The sequence below is a fragment of the Taeniopygia guttata genome, chromosome Z (assembly GCF_048771995.1).
Source record: "Taeniopygia guttata chromosome Z, bTaeGut7.mat, whole genome shotgun sequence".
Classification (NCBI taxonomy): Eukaryota; Metazoa; Chordata; class Aves; order Passeriformes; family Estrildidae; genus Taeniopygia; species Taeniopygia guttata.
The window spans coordinates 18,273,269-18,292,291 of NC_133063.1; the positions used below are offsets into that span (position 1 = coordinate 18,273,269).

General features: G+C 36.5%; 1 protein-coding gene across 4 annotated transcripts in view; it reads left to right on the forward strand.

Moving 5' to 3' along the window:
- MCTP1 (multiple C2 and transmembrane domain containing 1) overlaps window positions 1-19,023 on the forward strand; it is a 214,592-nt gene that overhangs the window by 55,259 nt on the left and 140,310 nt on the right. For all 4 annotated transcript variants that reach the window (XR_005978216.2, XR_012052948.1, XM_030258810.4 and 1 more), the window contains exons 2-5: window positions 5,294-5,408; window positions 8,913-9,055; window positions 11,725-11,804; window positions 12,339-12,444. Coding sequence is in view for 2 of the 4 variants with exons in the window: in XM_030258810.4 (XP_030114670.1) it covers window positions 5,294-5,408; window positions 8,913-9,055; window positions 11,725-11,804; window positions 12,339-12,444 (444 nt within the window). In the remaining 2 variants the exon portion in view is untranslated. The remainder of the gene's footprint in view (window positions 1-5,293; window positions 5,409-8,912; window positions 9,056-11,724; window positions 11,805-12,338; window positions 12,445-19,023) is intronic.

Below are 19,023 nucleotides of genomic sequence, written 5' to 3' on the forward strand. Positions count from 1 at the left end.
TCAGACAAGCCATGCAAGTTCCAGTAATCTTCTTAAAACCAAAATGGCACAGAACTGCTCAGTCTTTTTCCTTGTCTTGGAAACTGAGTAATTCTGCAGTAATTCTTCTGAAAGTCAGATCTAATTTCTTTCATGATGACTTGAATTTATTATGATTTTTTCATTTTTGAAAAAGATAATTTGGGATTTTTGAGAGTGTGGGTAACTTGCTTTCTACAAGTGCATTTAGAAAGGAGCTTCATTTTTGTCAAGTCATACACAGTATGGCTTGATGTGCCTTTGAAAGTGATGGTTTGCTCCACAGAGAAAGACTGAAATGTCCAAGGAATGGTTACAGCTTTTATGAGCACTGCAGCATAAATGCGAAGTGTATATAAAAGCTTATTTTGAAAAATTCAGTATTTATGCACATCTTGGTATCTTGGATATTATCTTCTCCTAAGTGGTGGAGAGGATGGTAGTTCTGAACTGGTAGTTCTGCCAGCTGCAGCACTGCCATATGAGGGCAACCAGGAGTGCAAGACAAAACCATGCATCAAGGAAAGGTAGCTGAGGTATATACTTTATTTACTATGACATTTCAAATCAATAAAAAATCACAGCATGTTTGAGGTTTGCAGGGACTTTTGGAGATGGACCAATCAAACATCTTATTCTGAGCAAGATTACTCAGGACAATGTCAGAGCAGTTTTCTGATGCCTTCAGGGACACTCCCTGAGCAACCTATTCCACTGTTGGCCAGGGTAAAGTGGCTTATTCTTGGTACCAAAATTGGCCAGATAGAAACATAGGTTCTTCTAACACAGTTTTGAGTATTAGAAATCAGGCACTTATCCTCTCAGTGACCAGCATCTTGCTGGTCACTCAGAGGATCCTGCCTGTAATCAAGTGCCCTGAATGTCAGGTAAACAGAGCTTTTATCATAAACAGTGAATACATATTCATCACCTATCACTGATTACCTAATATGTATGTAATACTGTATTTTACATACCACACCCCTGTCAAAGTCCTTATATGGTCTTTCTCAGGTCTTCTTTGAAGGTCTTCAATGTCCGGTGTCCTTTTAAGGTGGCTTTTCCTCAACCCCAGCTTTTGAGTTAGCACAGTATTGTTGTTTTGACTAACTTCTTCTTTGTCAGCCTTGCAGAGCTGAGCTGGCGTCCTGCTTGCATTTTGCACAACTCTTGTTTGCCTAAGTTACATTCTTTATCTATTTCTCCAAGGATCTGCTGTAATGTTTGACTGTCCTTATGAGAGTAAAATGCTGTTCTATTCTTCCACTGTTCTTATCAAGTCTCCCCTTCTCTTGAGACTAAATCCTTAAGGGAGCTGGTCTATTAATATCTGTATTTCATTATATAGTGTAAGACATTACAACAGCTGAATCACAAAGCAAACTAAAACACACAGAGCAATTATTATAGTGACAATTACATACATGTTTTAAAGTCCAGCTGGGTAACCATGAAGTAAGTTTGATCCAGATTTCTTCAGATCCCTGGGAGGTGTCATCTTGAGCTGTTCATTGTCGCTGTGCCACTCCTTGTGTCCACTTGGGGACTCCCGGCTTGCTCCGGCACAGCAGTCAGCAGGGGACACTCTCCTGTTGCTCGGGAGGTTGGGAGGGTGGCTAAGGCTTTTGGCCTTGTGGGGTGAGACACTTGCAATGGTGGTGGAAGTAAGCAGTTGACTCCAGTTGGGGGTTAAAGTCCAGGTTTATTGAGGAGAGCTCTGGGGAGATCCACAACCCAGGTGAACCAACCGACAGAAGCCCCTCAAATGGGCTGTGCAGCACAGTATAAATGGGAGTGGAAACGGGGAGGAGATCACCCACCCACCAATGGGAATGTCCAGGGGAGTGGAAGGTGAGGAAACAGGTGGGAAATCCAATAGGAGAGGTGCTTAGGAAGGACTCCTGGCCCCCATCGAATCACTCAACGCCGTTTGTAGAAGGTTCTGGATGAGTGGGATGGGGAGTTGAGTGATGGACAAGGCACCAGGGAGAGGACAAGGGAATGATTCAGCAAACTGGGGGGAGATTGACATCAGGGAAGGAAGAGGGGATTGACATACAAGGAAAGGGGTAGTTCAGGGTAAAACCATGGGGGAGTAAAGGGATGAACCATTACAGACTGGTACAAAACCATGAAACTTAAAAGCACAATACAACAGTGCATTGCCAAATTTGTGTTTGTTTCCAGATTTCCTGGACATCTGTAGACACTCTACCATTTTGATCGATGTATACAGAACAACTGGTGTTAATGACATGCATACTTGTGATGCCAAGAGAAAGTCTAGTGCAGTTTGTTTTTGTAAAGTGACTTGTGACAAGCTCTTAACTTCTTTCTCTATATATTTTATGGTAGCAGAAAAGTCCACTATTGTCTTTTTCTAATTCACTTACTCCTAGCCAGGCTTAAAAGCGACAAAATTTAGTTGGTCACTCAGTTACAGCATTTAAGGTGCATTTTGTACACTCCAAATAGCTTCTTATCCATAGTCCTGAGGGCACCTGGTCTTTATCAATTATTGTTATGTTAGGGACCAAGGCTTCAAAAGTACAAATACCTTTCCAGCCTAGGGGCAACACTTTATGGGCTTTATTCCCACATATCCAATACTATCATTTGGTATCAGCCAAAGATGATTTACTTTGTTCCATATGAAGTGTTTGAGTGCATTGTGGGTGATTTCCAAGAGAAGTACAATCTACAACTGTATAATTGTAAGAACTGTAAGAAGTAAGAATTGTATATAATTATATATAGTACAATTTTCATCAGTACAATCTAGTATCCTGTTCTTTTGTAGGGGTTACATCTTTGCACATGTGTACAATCATAAGAGATGTTGGTGGGTACTTGCACACTAACTGGTTTGTCTGCTTCTTGGTAAAAGGAAGTGTTCACCCAGTAACTAGCATTAATTTCTTCTGGAACTGGAATTGCTGTAAATGGTTAAATGGTTTTATCAAAAAAACTGTTGCACAGCCCCATAGAAACAGGTTGAGGCAATATATTCCTAAGAATGAAAAGAAGGGTAAAAGTAAGAAAATTGCTTCTTTCAGTCAGTGAAAAACTTATAATCTAATCCCTGTGCTGGGAATTCGTTGTTTCTAGGTGACCCATTGTGTTTGTAAGAAACAGCTGATAAACCCAGAAGGATTTGGCATGATTGCAGTAGTTGCTTTTCACAGAAGAGAGCATAAGAGAGTTTTTAATTTGTGATAAAACAAGGGAGGATAATGATATGGGAGAAAGGTGGAGAGAGCAATGTGTAGCAGAACTGGCAAGGAAACTGTAGTTTCTTTTCTGAAAAATAGGTTTTTAATCTTAGTGGAGAACTTGGTTTTATTTTCTTTTTTTTTTTTTTTTTTTTCCCTGTAATTTTGCTGTACTCTCTCTTAGGCTAGGCAAATGCTGCAGAAGTAAAATTTTATATTAGATTTAAATGAATAAATGTCAGCAAACTCTTGCTCCAAAATCAGGATATGGAGGCAGATGGAAAGAGAAGCAACTTGATGGAAACTCTTCTGTTTGCTTTTTTTTTGCTGCCAGACATTCTTTGTCCCTCTTTCACTGCTGTGGAACCCCAGTGCACATGACAGTGTGCATTTTGGCCAGAATTTTATATGTGGCAGCAAAGGCTAATATGCTAGAGCTTCAAGTTATGACTCTGAAATAACAAAAATAACCAGATATTGAAACACCTTTATTTTGTGTCTTCCTTCATGCTTTAGGATTACTTTAAAAAGAAGGAAGGGTTTAGTAGGAAGAAAGAGATAAAACTAGTTTCTTGTTGAAATAGCACTTACTACATATTCTGAGGTATTTCCTATTGTAAAATGATGATGTCCAACTCCAATTCAGAAGGATGAATGATTTCTTTATTATAACTGTGCTATAATACATTAATATTCTATTTAAAGGAAGATAGTAAAACTACAAACCTACTTTTTCTAACTACTATATCTAACTCACAACTCATGATCCTCTCGTAAGAGTCCAGACACAGGTGGATTGGATTGGCCATCAGGCTCAAACAATCCTCACCAGAATCTAAGAAAGAAATCACTCCAGGTAAACAATTCTCCAAGCACATTCAACATGCAAAACACAAGGAGCAGAAATAGAAATTGTTTTCTCTTTTTTTCTTCTGTGCTGTTCTGTGAAAAATCTTGAAAGAAAGATGTCCCTGTGACAATTTCCATCATGCAATTTTTTTTCTTGCAGAAGACCCATGATCACATAATAAAATATTAATAGCACTACTCTGAAAGATATATCTCCTAGCATAAGCATAGATAAACACACTGTTCAAAGTGTGTAACAGATGAAGTTCTTGTATGTACTGTGAACGTATAATTGATTGAATTTTGTAGTCTTAAAATTAAATGTGGTGTTCGAAGCATGTGGTGTTATAGTTGGATCCTACTTAGATGTGTTAAAAACTTTTTTGCAAAAGCTTGTATATACGAAGAAATATAATTACTCTAGTTTGTCTTTTGGACAGAAATGTGTTTATTGTTCATGCACTCCAGAGGACAGGAGAGTTTCTTGCATTCTGACTTCCTTTATTTTATTTTTTAGGACAAATTTTATACAAATAACTAAGAATACTTGCCTTGGCATATTGAACTACAGATGCATTTAATGTCTTTATGATTATGTCCCTGACACAGCTTCCCCCAAAACTCTGTGGAAAAAACCCACATAGCTTGCAGAGTACTGCAGTAGTGCGCAAAATCTTAATTTATGTATGTTTATTCAATGCATACATTATAACTGTTGAATCAACACAGGACTTGAAGATACTGGTAATGACTAGTCCAAATAATGCTATAAGTTCTAGCTTTGTGGGTTTTTTACTTATTTTGCTTTAGTGGGCCAGGACTAGATATGAATGTAATTGCAACCATAGTTCTTAAAATCATCAAGTAATTTGGGTTGGAAAGAACCTTCAAGATTATCAATTTCCAAGCCCTTTGTACCAAAGAATTATTTTTTCAACGGATTTGGTTTTTTGATGGTTTTGGGGATTTTTTTGTCTTTTTTTGTTTGTTTTGTTTTGTTTTTAAAGGAATCTTGGTAATTGTCATACTGATGAAACTGTCGTAGTAAGCTACTACCCAACATCAAGGGGCAGATTCCTTGATGTTGAGTAGGAGCTCTGAGGTGGGGGAGTGGGATGTGGCCTTTTATTAGTTCAGTAGGATGATGTTATACCCATATACCTTACATGAAACTTTTAGTAATATTAGCTATTGCAATTTTTTTTCCTCCCCAGAGAACAAATTCATTTGGAACTAGTAATGCAGATTTGCCCCCTGGGGACCCTGGAATGTACCAGTTGGATGTTACTCTAAAAAGAGGACAGAATCTAGCTGCACGGGACCGTGGAGGTAATTGAGCTTGTGAACACTGCTTTAATAATTGGAAAGTTGCATGTTCATTGGGTAAATTTATATAAGGGGATTAAAACGAAAATGCCCTGGGGAACATAACTAGTGACTGGCCACTAGCTGGATGTGATACCATGCAGTCACAGTCTCTGGGCCCAGACATCCAGGCAGTTCTTAACCCAGTGAGGAGTGCACCTGCCTAAGCGATGGGCTGCCAGATTCTCCAGGAAAATGCAGTGTGAGACAGTAACAAAGTCTTTGCTGAAGTCAGGGTACGCAACCTTTCCATCATCCACCAGCCAGGTCACTTGGTTGTGAGATGAGATCAGGTTGGTCAAACAGGACCCGCCTTTCTAAAACCACTGTTGGCTGGGCCTGTTCCATTAATTGTCCTGTATGTGCTGTATGATCACACTCAAGAGAATCTGCTCCATAACCTGCCAAGGTGCTAAGGTCAGGCTCACAGGCCTGTAGGTCCCTGGATTCACTTTCCAGCCTTCCTGATGAATGGGCAGCATGTTGGCTAATCTGCAGTCATATGGGACCTGATGATAAATAAATTATGGAGGGCAGCTTGGCGAGCTCTTCCACCAGCTCCCTCGGTACTCCTGGGTAAATCCCATCTGATCCCATGGACTTTTCCTCTTGCATAACAGATATTTATTCTGCTCCCCATCCCATCTACTAGCTCAAGGGCTAGTTTCCCTGAGAATAACTGGTCTTACTGTTACAGACTAAGGCAAAGAAGGCATTAAGTACCTCAGCCTTTTTCTCATCCTTGGTGAGTGTTTCCCCCTGCATTCAAAAAACAGTGGAGGTTTTACTTGCCCCTCCTTTTATTGTTAATATATTTATAAAAACACTTTTTATTTTCCTTCACAGCAGTGCACAGATTGATCTTTTTTCTTTCTAATTTTCTCTTTCCATGATCTAACGAGATCTTTTTACTCTTCCTTAGTTGCCTGCCCTTTCTTCCAAAGGTCATAAACCCCCTTTTTTTTCCCCCCAGAGATCCAGCAAAAGTTTCCTGTTGACAAGGCTTCCCTGACAACTCATCTCTCAGTACATAGGGATATTTCAATTCTGCATCTATAGGATTTCCTTCTTAAACTATGTCCAGCCTTCCTGGACCCCTTTATTTCCCAGCAGACTCTCTGAACCAATTCCAGAACAGGCTGAAGTCCACCCTTCAGAAGTCCAAGTCCAACTGCTTATGTCACCATTCCTTACTTCACCAAGAATTAGAAACTCTTATCACTATGCCCAAGATAGGCATTCTGACCACCACATCTCTCACCAATCCCTTCTCTTTTCACAAAAAGCAGGTCTAGTGGAATCTCAGCCCTGGTAGGCTCCCTTGCCAGCTGTGACAGGGAATTCCACAAATTCCAAGAATCTCCTAGACTTCCTCCTCTCTTCTGTTTTGAGTTTCCAGCAGACATCCAGCCAGTTAAAATCTGCTGCAAGATCAAGAACTGGCAATTGTGAAGTGTCAGCCAGCCACCTATACAATGCTTTATCCACCTTTTCATCGTGGTTGACTGCCCCTGAATCTTGAGCACTCAAACTTACCATCACTATCCTTGAGCTGTATACAGCTGAAACACTCCATAATGTACAGAACCACCCTGTCACCTCTTCTTCCTTGCCTGACCCTTCTGAAGAGTTTCTAAACATCCACAGCAGCACTCCAGTCAAACAAGTCACTCTACCATGTTTCTGTAATGATGACTTGTCTCACAGCTTTTCTACTGCAGTTTGTTCTTCCAGGAACAAACAGTCCTCCTGTTTGTTACCCCTGCTGGGGTCATCTGCTTTAGCTGTGTTATCAATTTCAACCCTGACACTGGCGTGCTGCCTCCAGGCTCATCTTTAGTGAGAGTGGTCTTATCCCCTTCTCCTTTCAAACCCAGTTGACAGCACTCCCAGTCAGCCCTTCCAACTCACAAGCAAGAACCATTTCTCTTTTACATGTTCCAAGGCTGTCAGCAAAAGACTGATTTTTCCCTCTCTTGTCTGCTTACTCAGTGTCACTCCCACCTTAACCATGCAAAAGTTCCTGGTACAGTCAAGGGACATTTCACTGCCAAACTGTCTACATGAAGTCAAAACCTAAGAGAATTCCTGAGGTTGTAGAGTATTCCCAAGGAGCAGGGAGGTGGACACACCATAACATAATGTCCATATTAAAAATAATCTTCATATTACACAGAATTAATTTAAATACCTGATATGTGACTTCAAAATCATCACCACTGCTTCAAAAACGAAGGAACAATTTAGTTGTGTGAGACAACACATTTTTACGCCACTGAAATTCTGCCCTGGGAATTACAGGTGTTAATGAATGTAACACAAGAGACCACTGTTTTCCACTGCTGTAGTTTTTTTGAAACAAGGAGACATTAACTTCAGGAAAATAGTACTGACACCTTGTGGCTGGATGAAAATGCAAAGAATGCTGCTCATAACCCCTATAATTTATGTTTAGAAGAGCATATTGCAGTTTTAAGAAAAGCTATTTCTTTTGTATGTTTTTTCCAGTGGATACAAATACAGAGTCCTAATATCTGCTGGTCTCTTGAAAAGCCGTAAAAGTTAAAGGAAAAAAGAAAGAAGTTTTCTCTTATAATTTTGTTTCTATTAATGAAGATGCAGCTGTTACTCAAGCTAGAGTTGCTGTTTATTTTAAGATAAATTTTGATCAATTAGTATCACATGCACTCCTGGATGGCTGCAAGTCTCTGTGCCCACCCCCCTGAGATTCCTCCTCTCACAGGTGGTTCAGTCCTTGTGATGCTTCCACATAGGTGTCCCATGCATATGGCATTCATATGCCACATTTAACATTCTTCTTATACCCATCAGGGTTGTTTTTCTTATCACAATTAATTGTTAATCAGTTGTTTCTAGAGGGTTTGCCCAGTGCCTTCAAGTGAGTAGGTGATTGTTACAGCTGGCATGTTGAGGACTTTGTGGACAGACTTTAGAGTTAATTTTCTCATCATGAGCACTGTAGGAAGTGAGTCTATGTGGAAAAGAAAAGCTTGGACACAAAATGTCATTGAAGATTTAACACTGGTAGTGTCAGTGGAGTACGTACATAATTAGGCACAACATAATTAGTTTAATACTTTATAGGAGTAATTTTAACTTAAAAGTCTAATTTTTGTTGTTGCATTAAGATAATATACTACCCCTAGTAAGGACAAATTCTGTTACCTAAAACAAATACTGCCAGTATTTAATGTATGACTTTGAGAATGCATTGCAAACAATAGAAAGTGATGTAAACTCACCTTTGATGTTAATGGAGTCAATTAACTGAGTATTGACAACCTGAAAAGTAATAGATTGTGACAATAAAGAATTATTTTCATCCGATGCTGTTTTGAATTTGACTATCTATAGAAATTACATTTGGTTCTGTTTGAAGTAATTTAGTCTCCATTTCCTTTCTGTATTACAATGATAGAATTAATAGTATATATGTGTCTTTACCAGGAACGAGTGATCCATATGTCAAGTTCAAACTTGGAGGAAAAGAAGTATTTAGAAGTAAAACAGTACACAAGAACCTCAATCCTGTGTGGGAAGAAAAAGCTTATATTCTTACAGATAACCTAAGAGAACCATTGTATATAAAGGTAAGACACCACCTTATATCTGATAAGTTAGAACAGAAGAATTATTGGAAGAATTAAAGTTTTGTGATTTTCTGTATACTGGAAAATTTATTGTGCAATAGTGAAGACTAAAGACTACTTAGAGTGAAAATTATTTAAGTTTTGTCTGTAGAATTTTTATGTCAACATTTTTTAAAATGGCAAATAAAGGTATTTTTGTTTACTTCAGGTCATAATTGTTTTACATTTCTTTAGTGTGATTTTAGCAGAAAAGCAGAGAAAATAAAATGTATTTCCTGACCCCTTTTATTTATGGAAATATCACTGCATAATGATGATATGAAACATAATCTATCCCATTAAGAGCAATTCAATGCTGAGGTCAGTTTTTGAGAATTTATTGAGATGTGTGCCTGATTCTCCTAAGTTTTCTAATTTTTCTGTTTGTATGGAACACAGTGAGTTTTCTTCTGTGTTTCATACCATTTTCTGCTCTTACAATTTTTACATTGTAGCTCTTCCAGCTCTTCCAAATCACAGATGAGGATGGTTTTGTCATATTAGAGGCACCAATTTTTCTGAAATAACAGATTGCTTGAGTTTAGATCAAAAAGTGGCCAGCATGGCCAGTCCTGACTAATAAGCAGCAGTGCCACTAGTATTTCTTAGATGTTGATATCAGAATGAAAACCAGAAAAACTGTGATGATTGTTTTATACCTACAGAAGAGAAAGGTGCTTTTCTGATCCTGGTAGTTTATGGTGATTTATCTGCAAAAGTGATTCTTGGTTGTATAAAACAGAGTAGATAGAAATTATGTTCCTAAAAATATATTTAGAAAAACTGTAGTCCTAGGATTCAAAATAAAACATGCATAGATTGAAATACTTTAGGAAGTATGGAAACTTAGCTTACCTATATAATTCTCTTTGTTGATCTGAAATTACATGATGTTTTAGATCAGTATCAGTCTTAATCTAAAATTCATTATGTAATTTTTAACTGAAATGTCAAATTGTAGATATTTTTTTTAGTAGAGCAATACCACTTAAACATCTATTAAGTATTACTCAGTACTATGTTTCATGCTGCTCACATGAAATGCACTCTCAATAGAAAAGCTTAAAAGCTAAACAGAATCCTCAAATGGAATTTTCCTACCTTTATTGTGATTAGTGACTCATAAGGAATTAACAGGTGAAAGAGAGAGGAAGATGCAAACACATGCAATGTAGCCACCTGTCTTAGTTCTATGCCAAGTATCAGCCCTGCAGTAGGGTGTGGTGTGTATTTTTTTCCCCCTAGGAAAAGTGTGTCAAGTAGTATGCCTATTGTGGTTGTACTCTGAACACAGTGTATGAAGTATTTTAGGTTTTACACCTTATTTGGATATTTTAAGACATGGCTGAATTTTACTAAGCTAAAAATACTTACTTGGTAATTTTGATGTTGCATCATGAACTGAGATTTCATAATTTGTTTTCTTTTCCCACTGGAATGACTAACAGATATAGAAAATGCAAGGGTGAACACTCAGGTAGATTGATGCATGTGAGAGACTTGTGCTCACATACTTATATCCAACCCATTGGGTTTGCAGCTGTGCTGTAGCCTTTGGGCCTAAGGAGTTCTGTTACTACTGTCTTAGTCCTGTCCATATTAAGGTATTTATAGAAGATGAACTGTTTTGCCTTCAGAATAGCTTCTGTAGTACAAGTAGAAGTACTTATATTAGAGTTGAAGAACTTGAACTGTTGTATTCTCAAATTTCTCCTTTCTCCTTACAAGGTATTAACATGTCTCACTCTTACTTAGCTGAAGATATGTTCTAGTCCTCAGAAAACCTCATGTTTACCCAAAAAAAGTTAATTTATCCTAAAAGTTAGTTTTGATAATTGATTTTTTTTTTGTGTGTGTGTTGCATCTTTTCTTTGTTGCTGTCCATCTTTTTTGTTTAAGTCCCTGCAATAGCTGCCCCTTGATTATTTGCTATTCTTTCTTCAGACTAAGGAAGTCATAATCCATTTCAAGTAATACCTTCTGATGTACGGGCCAGATTCATGTCTGAATGTCAGTAAATTTATCAAGGTATTCTCTCTTTTAGGTAGAAAATTAAGAGGCAGAGTTCTCCTAGTAAAATATTAATTGTCATTGTTTCCTTAAACATACCCCTTCGGTTTTAATCTTAGATTGTAATGTTTCTAACCCTTGAAAGTTGCATAGCCTTAAAAATGTACAATTATATTATTTCAAACACTGTTGCAATGTTATAATAAAAGTGAAAGCACTTTTCATAACCATATCCTGCCCTCCTGCTTCCATTTTACAGGATTCATAAAGGAATCAATGTATAAGAAATAAGTGATTCTGCTTAACTTTATTGTTTTGAGCTTCCTTCTTTCAGTGCCTATGTTTATAAAAATATTTCTTTCATATTTATAAAATTGCTGTTGTTCACATGTGTAGTCTAGTAGCATACACCAGTGTCTCTATATGATGCAGTCTAATTTATAAACAAGCAGTTTCAGACTTGATTTTCTGGCCAGAAAGTTTCAGGTTACTTTCAGGTAGTCCTGATTCAACACGTGAGAGACACTTGCTTTGGAAAAATTTCAAGAATGATTCATAATCAGAAAAGTTCTAAAGAAAAAAATATTTCTAGTACTAAAAAAAGCTCTTGTGCATTATAGGTATTTGATTATGACTTTGGACTTCAGGATGACTTCATTGGTTCAGCATTTTTGGATCTCACATCATTGGAGTTAAACAGGTATGGCACAAACAAGCCTATGGAATATTTATATATTTTTATCTGTTAATACCTTGTTTGTGGAACTGTAAGTAAAGCATTATGCTAGAAAATAATTATAGAAACCTACAGAACATAAAACTAAATAAAGAAAATCACTTATGTTTAAGAAATTATTGTATTGTCAATGTTAATTTATTAGGTGATTGTCTATGGAGAGGTTCACTTTACAACTACTTTAGTTTTGTTTTCATATTCGTTTCATCCACATACCCCCTAATGTTTGATTTTTTTTTCTGTTTTTTAACCCATTAATGATACACTTTTGATTTAATTGCTTCAGTACATGTAATACAGTACTTGATGCAGAGTAAAAGTATTTAGTATTTTTATGAGCATTCAGCAGAAATACTTATAAGTAGAAATAGGGCAAATTTGTGCCACTTTTTTTTAAGTAGCTTCGTATTAATTCAGATGCCTTCAATTCTTATGATTGAGAAATTTCATTATCTGAGAGTCTGAAATCCAAGTAAATGCATAGATTTTGTCTCCTAGGCAAACAGATGTTACCTTGAGTCTGAAGGATCCTCATTACCCTGACCATGATATGGGAAGCATATTTCTGTCAGTTCTGTTGGCTCCTGGAGACCAGCGAGAAGCGGTAAGTTTTAAGTATTTCAATAAATGTCATCACTCTTGTGATTGATCTCTGGTTGGATGATATAAAGCACAAGAGTAAATCTCAGATTATAAAATTAATTTGACTTTTCTAATTCTTAAGATAACACTGAGCGATGTTTCTGGTATAGTATAGCATATTTCACCTGAGTTGAATCCTTCCTTTCTTAGTAAGAAGGGATTCAGATGGATCAGATAATGTCAGTTGTAGGTGAATAGTGCTGGTTGATATGGAGAAACATCAGTAAACCATTGGTTGAAGAATTTTGGACCTAGTCTGTTATTTCTAGTCTGCTTATCTATTCTAGATAAGAATATTTGAATCCTATTCCATGTGAAAAATAAAGTTGGAAAACGTAGTGTTTCTCCTTTTTGGCAACTAATGTTAAAGGATTATTTGATACTTTTCAATTTTTTAAATTTATATTTCAATTACAAAATTGTATAATTTTCTAAGTTTATTGTAATTCCTTCATCAGTCTTACTTTTCTGAGCTGCATTGTTGTAAGTGAAAACTCTTTCTATTATAATTGCCTTGGTTTGAAAAGACAGGTGTCTGCTAAGGAAGCCAGGAGTCTCCCTTGAAATGAAAAATGCAAACACCCTCCCTCTGAATTATTATAATTTTGAAATTAAGGGGCTCTCAGGCAAAGAGTAGAAATAACAGTTCTTTATTAGAAAAAAAAAATTAAAATAAAATATAAAAATAATAATGCAGTAATACAAAACAACAGTGACAGAGTCAGAATATGACCTGGTACTCTGTGGGTCAGGGTGCTGGTAGCAGTCCCATTAATGGTGGCTGCAGTCCTTCTGCAGTGACAGATGTGGTTCTGTTGAAGCAGTGATCCTGTAGAAGGGTGTAGCTTGCCTCTGAAGGTCCAGTGGAGGTGTAGATGGGTCTGGTCTTCCTCTGGGAATCCAGTGGAAAAGAAAGCTGCTGTGTTCCAAATGTCAGGTTATATCCAGGTAGGAATGCTTGGCTTCACCCTCTGAGTGGAGGATTTCACAGTGGGATGTTGTAATTTTATCAGTCATACAGTGAGTCTCAATGGCCAATTAACAGAAGATATCTCCTCAGAGGGAGGATTTGTTGTAGAAGAGGTAAAGAAAACTGCCCTGCCTGGTTTTAACGGGTGAGCGTAATTAACAGAAGATAACTGCCCCACCTCTAACAGATGGCAGTAGGATACACATCCCTAGCCACATCTTGCATTTGCAACCTAAGACAATAATTTACTAGCATTTGTGACTTTTGACAAGTGGCTGAAGTAGAATTATGGCAGAAACAGAAAAGATGATTCACACTATGAGAGGTTGTAAAATAATAATCTGGATTCCTTTGGCCTCAGCTAGGCTGTAGAGAAGCATTTGGACCTTGCAGCTAAATTTTTGGTTTAAACATGCTGTTTTCAAATTAAAGGAAAAAATACTACTAAGCAATGGAACCTTTGGAAGCAGGATGGTGTTTTGTTGGATTTTTTTATGCCAGCCTCTTTCCCACACCATGAGCCACCACTGTGCAGCCACAAAACTCAGTTTTTCCACTAACTTCATCCAGGCACTTGAACATAGAGAGACATAGATTCAACCCTCCCCTGCACCTTCAACACAGCCAGTTTTCCAGAATCTTCCGGGAAGAAGACTGTTCTTCATGCCCAGAACTCATCTAGGAGATATTGGGGTATATACCAGAATAGCCAGGGTTATAAGCCCCCAATTTTTGCAGGCCTCCAACTGTGATGGACCAGGGCTGTACATCACAACCATGGGCCACGATCACCCATGCATCACAGAAGCCACAGGTGGTGGTATCTTTCTCTCTTTTACTATCTCTTTTTCTTTCTTTTTCTCTTTTGAATTTTCCATTCTTAAGAATACTCTAAGACATATACTATATATGCTCTACGATATATACTCTAAGACAGCTAGATATCCCTTTTCCAATGTTGCACTTTTTTTCCCCCAGTTATGATTTTAAAGCATTTATTCTAATAAAAATTTCTGTTATTTTGCTTATTTAATGTAGTTTTTGTTTAATCTGCCCCTAAGGATTAACAATGAACCTATTTGCCCTGCCTCAGGGGCAGGTTGCAGCAGAGGCCAAGAAAAAGCATTATTTTGATGAAAATATCCATGGATATGGTCAGCTGCATGGTTTTTGCAAGAACATATATGTTTCTGTATGCTGCAGTGTGAGACATCCTGTTGCATACCTGCAGGGTACTAGGAGATTCTGCTAGTGTTCTTTTTACCCTTTCTCCCAGGTAGTATTAAATAGCCTAGCATGTCAGTTACTGGAACTAGGTGTCTGGTATGTAGTAATGCAAATATGTAGAATTTTAGAAATTATTTTATCCTCTGTTAATTTTCATCATGACATTCTGTTAGCACTTAATAAAAGTAATGGAATATGGTGGTGATGTGCATCTAGCTTATATAAAGAGTGTATTTTCCTTTTTTTTTTTTAGCTATATATTTTTTCCATATAGCTCAGAATTCCATCTTCTAAATTTATACCACAGGAATTTTTGTTACTTAAATTAAGATATTAATTTAATTTTAGATTTTTTTTTTTTAATTTGGGTAAGACCAGTCAGGTCTGAGTCAGGTGGTACTTGTCCTATTTTTTGACTCTATCCTGCCATAACCCTAAATCATACAACATAGAAACACTGTATTTTTATGAGGACAGCACAGCACAGATTTCCTTTCTTCATCATACAGAGAGGGTAGCTACTGTGCTGCTTCCTGTTGTCTACTATTATACCAAGTGTTGCAGAAGTTTAGAAGTGAGAAAGTGAAATTAAGACACTACAGTGTAACATATTTTTCACATGGGTGTTCATATATTAACAACTGAGTGTAGAAAATATTGGGAGACTGTAGAATTGCTGGTTAGCAATTTTTTTTATATCCAGCTGACTGGTTATAAAAGGATAAAGAACTGGGTTTATGTTATTACACATTTCATTATTAGCTTTTTTAATTTTACTCAAGTCAACAAATTTTCTTCCCATTTAAATTATTATATAGAACTTCACTCTGAAAATGCTCAAGATTCCAGTTAAGAATCAGATACCTAATCCAAAGCTTAATATTTATTGGAAACCAGTCTTCCCAAGATGTGAATTACAGAGCAGTTGTGGTGGAGTTGGAATAAAATCAGAGAATTTGTGTCACAATGAAGCGAAGATGACCTACAAAATTAATATGTCATTGCTGTATGTTTAATGTGTTAAGGGTTTAATAAGATTCAATTAGCTTTTTTCAGTTACTGCATGTATGTATTTATTTATTAGCTTTTATTTACTCTCAAAGGAGCAGGTATATTACAAAATCTATCACTCTAGTTGAACTGTCATCTTTGGCTAGTTTTGAAAGGTTTTCTAATAGTGAGGATATTTTTATTGAAATTGATTGAAGTCAATATATTTTCAAATGTTATGCTAGAGGATTAAGACTAATTCTTTTCAACTCATGAAAATGTGCAACATATAAAGCAGTGCTGAAAGCAGCTCCCACATTCCCAATCTCTATAGCACATTGTTTGAATGATGGATGCTCCTCCTCTACCTGGATATCTCTATACAGGTAGAAATTTGAGTGTCCTTGAAATATATAGCTAAAAACCTGAGCACTTTTAAGTATGCATTAGTTACTGATGGATAGAAGACACAGATACACTGTCTCTTCACATCATGTGCAGTGTTTTCCTGTCGTTGTAAATTTCCTTAAATCCTGTTTGTTTGTTATCCCTATATAGCCTATATTTCAAAAATTAATTGTCTCCTGAATAGGTTTTATTTTGCTCAGGTGATAACTCTTACATTGCTTGCAGTTGAAAGTTGCAAGTAATTATGTAATTAAGGTAATACTTTACCACTTTACATGACATGCGTGTTGTTACACATAAATGGTGTTAAATTGTAAAGCTGAAGATTACAGAAATTGCCTGGGAGTACTTAAATTGCAGTTACTATAATTCCACATGTTTTAAGATAAGACTGTTTATTAAGATCATGACGGAAATAAAAAAATAAAAAGAACAGCTTCAAAACAAGAACTGTTAGGTTTCCCATGCAGCCACAGAAACCACACAGTGTATTGATTCTGTATTTTGGGCACGTCTCTACCCGTATTTCAAATTGAGCTCTTTAAAACAAGACTTGCTGTTTGTGATGTGTTGTTTGGTAACTTTTTGATGTGGATTATACTTTCCAAAGAGTTCCTTTGACTGCCTGAACTGCAGCAAGGTTGTTTTTGAGGTCACGCACTGGTGTGCAGGTAAAGGAAAAGTCTTCTGAAGATGTGTTGTTGGAGGACAGGAGGTCTCACAAAACATTTTATTGGTGTTTCAAAATAATGCACGTTCCAGGAAAATGGATCCTCTCACACTGCCTAAGAAATATTGCTGGAGCTGGAGGATAAGATACTCCAAGTGCAAATTTGGAATTAAATGGGACAAATTCAGGGGCCTAGTTGTATATTGCCACCTGTCTGTGAGAGAGGTATTATTGCAAATTATTTTAAAAATAAGCACCCAATTTGAGACAGTAGTGATTGTTTTGTTTTGGATGATAACTTGAGGTGTGAAAAGAAATGATAAAGATATTTGGTCCACACAGGAGCATTTTTTCCCTTATCTTTCTGAAAAAATTCTGATGAAATTCAGTTTTTATCTGTACTGACTGATGAGATGATCTTGAGAGTTACAGCTAGAAAGCCCCATTTCCTCAGATCAAAACATTACATTTTGGGATTCAGATATCAATTGAGAATATTAATATAAATATACATTCATATAACTGTATATAAAACTATATTACACTGACTAGGAAAGAGGATTATTTATTTCTGAGTCCTGATGGACTGTGAAAAGCAGTGCTTAAGTAGTTTACAATTGTGTTTTTTCAGTAGAAGATATTGGACATAATTTCAATCATAAAGGGATTCAGTAAACCAGTTTAATAAATAAGGACACATTATTATAAGAACACAATTTATTTGAAGAAAATGCAGAGATAGCCTGCAGTTATTGAATACTATTGTTAGAGTGTGGGCATATAAACAAATCTAAATTTCTAGAAAATCTTGTCTGTATCTTTGCCATTTGCTACCTGGTGCTTATCTTAAAGGCATTAAAAGCGAATATTTAAAGTAATAATCTTGTAATGTCTCTTCAAACTATGTACATAAATAGAAGAGTAGCATATCTAAAGTTATTTGAAATCCTAATCTTTTGATTTTTGACATGTGAAGGCAATTGATTTGTTGTGATATCTGAAAAATAATAAATCCTGAAACAAAAGTGATTAATTAATTATTTCTATATGCCTGTAAAGATTAGAAAGTTTATAGTGTTCAAGGGATGTTTAATCTATTTCCAGCCTAATGCATTAGGTTGAAGTACCACTAGTTGCAACAATTAATTTGTGTTTGCTTTGTTCTGATAATGCCGCATTTCAATTTTACTGTTTGGGAGGACAGATAGCTTAGATAACCAGTGTAAACTAAAAAGATGTAAAATAAATAAATATGAGAGAAGTATGTGTATATAAAGATGTTAAAACCTGTTAGCTACAAAGATTTGTTAATTTTAACTCTATTAATAAAAGATAATGTGTTATGGTGTATTTTTCATTAATTTCTACTTTTGATGACCAGTTTAAAAGAAGTCAAAAGTAGCAATTAATTTTTTTTTCTTAGACCTACTCCAACAAAGCTTGTTATGTTACTTTAATTCTGACAGTGTTTATTATTTCCTTTTGGATACATGTGGTGCTGTGTGCCAGTGTGCTGTTTGTGATTTCATGCATGTGTACAGGTTTCCTGTTTGGTGTAGTAGTCATGGGTGCATGTGCATTGTGTAGTCAAATGCATGTGAGTTTTTCTGGCTCATTTTCCGTCAGCATTCAGTACACAGATTCCACCACTGGAAAACCTGCAGTAAGCAAGTTTTTCAGAGCTGCATGTCACCCATTTCTTCACTACCACAGCTGCTCCCTACCTGAGTCTTAACTGGCAGTTTTCAGCTATAGGAATTTACAAAGTTGGTAGCTTGATAAGAAGCATTGTCTTGGGACCAGCAGTGACTGGGGACAGCTGTTCATTGCTGCCATCCTAACAAACAAAGAAAATGGAAAAAAAGGAAACATACAAGTTTTACTTGCATATTGTTATTTATTGAGATTAAAGTTCAAGGCATTGTGTTTTTCCTAAAATAATCTATCTCAAATGATGCTTAGGGGTTTTTTGCATTATATGAAATTATTAACATTAATGTGCTTGTCAGTTTGCTTGCTGTCTTAAATCGTATCTTGTGTTATTATTTATTTATTTATTTGCCAGAGGGAGATTAACATCGTAGAGAAGAACTCCAGCAATAGACTCGGCCTGGAATATTTTCAGATTAGTAAATTCCATTTAGATCACCCATCTTGATCTACCTATGCTATATATTTATTTTGTTGGCTTTTAAGGATGGTTGTTATGGCTTCAGCTTACCCGGCTTTAGCTGATAATGATGCCATTTATTCAACAAGGGTGGTTGTACCTTTCT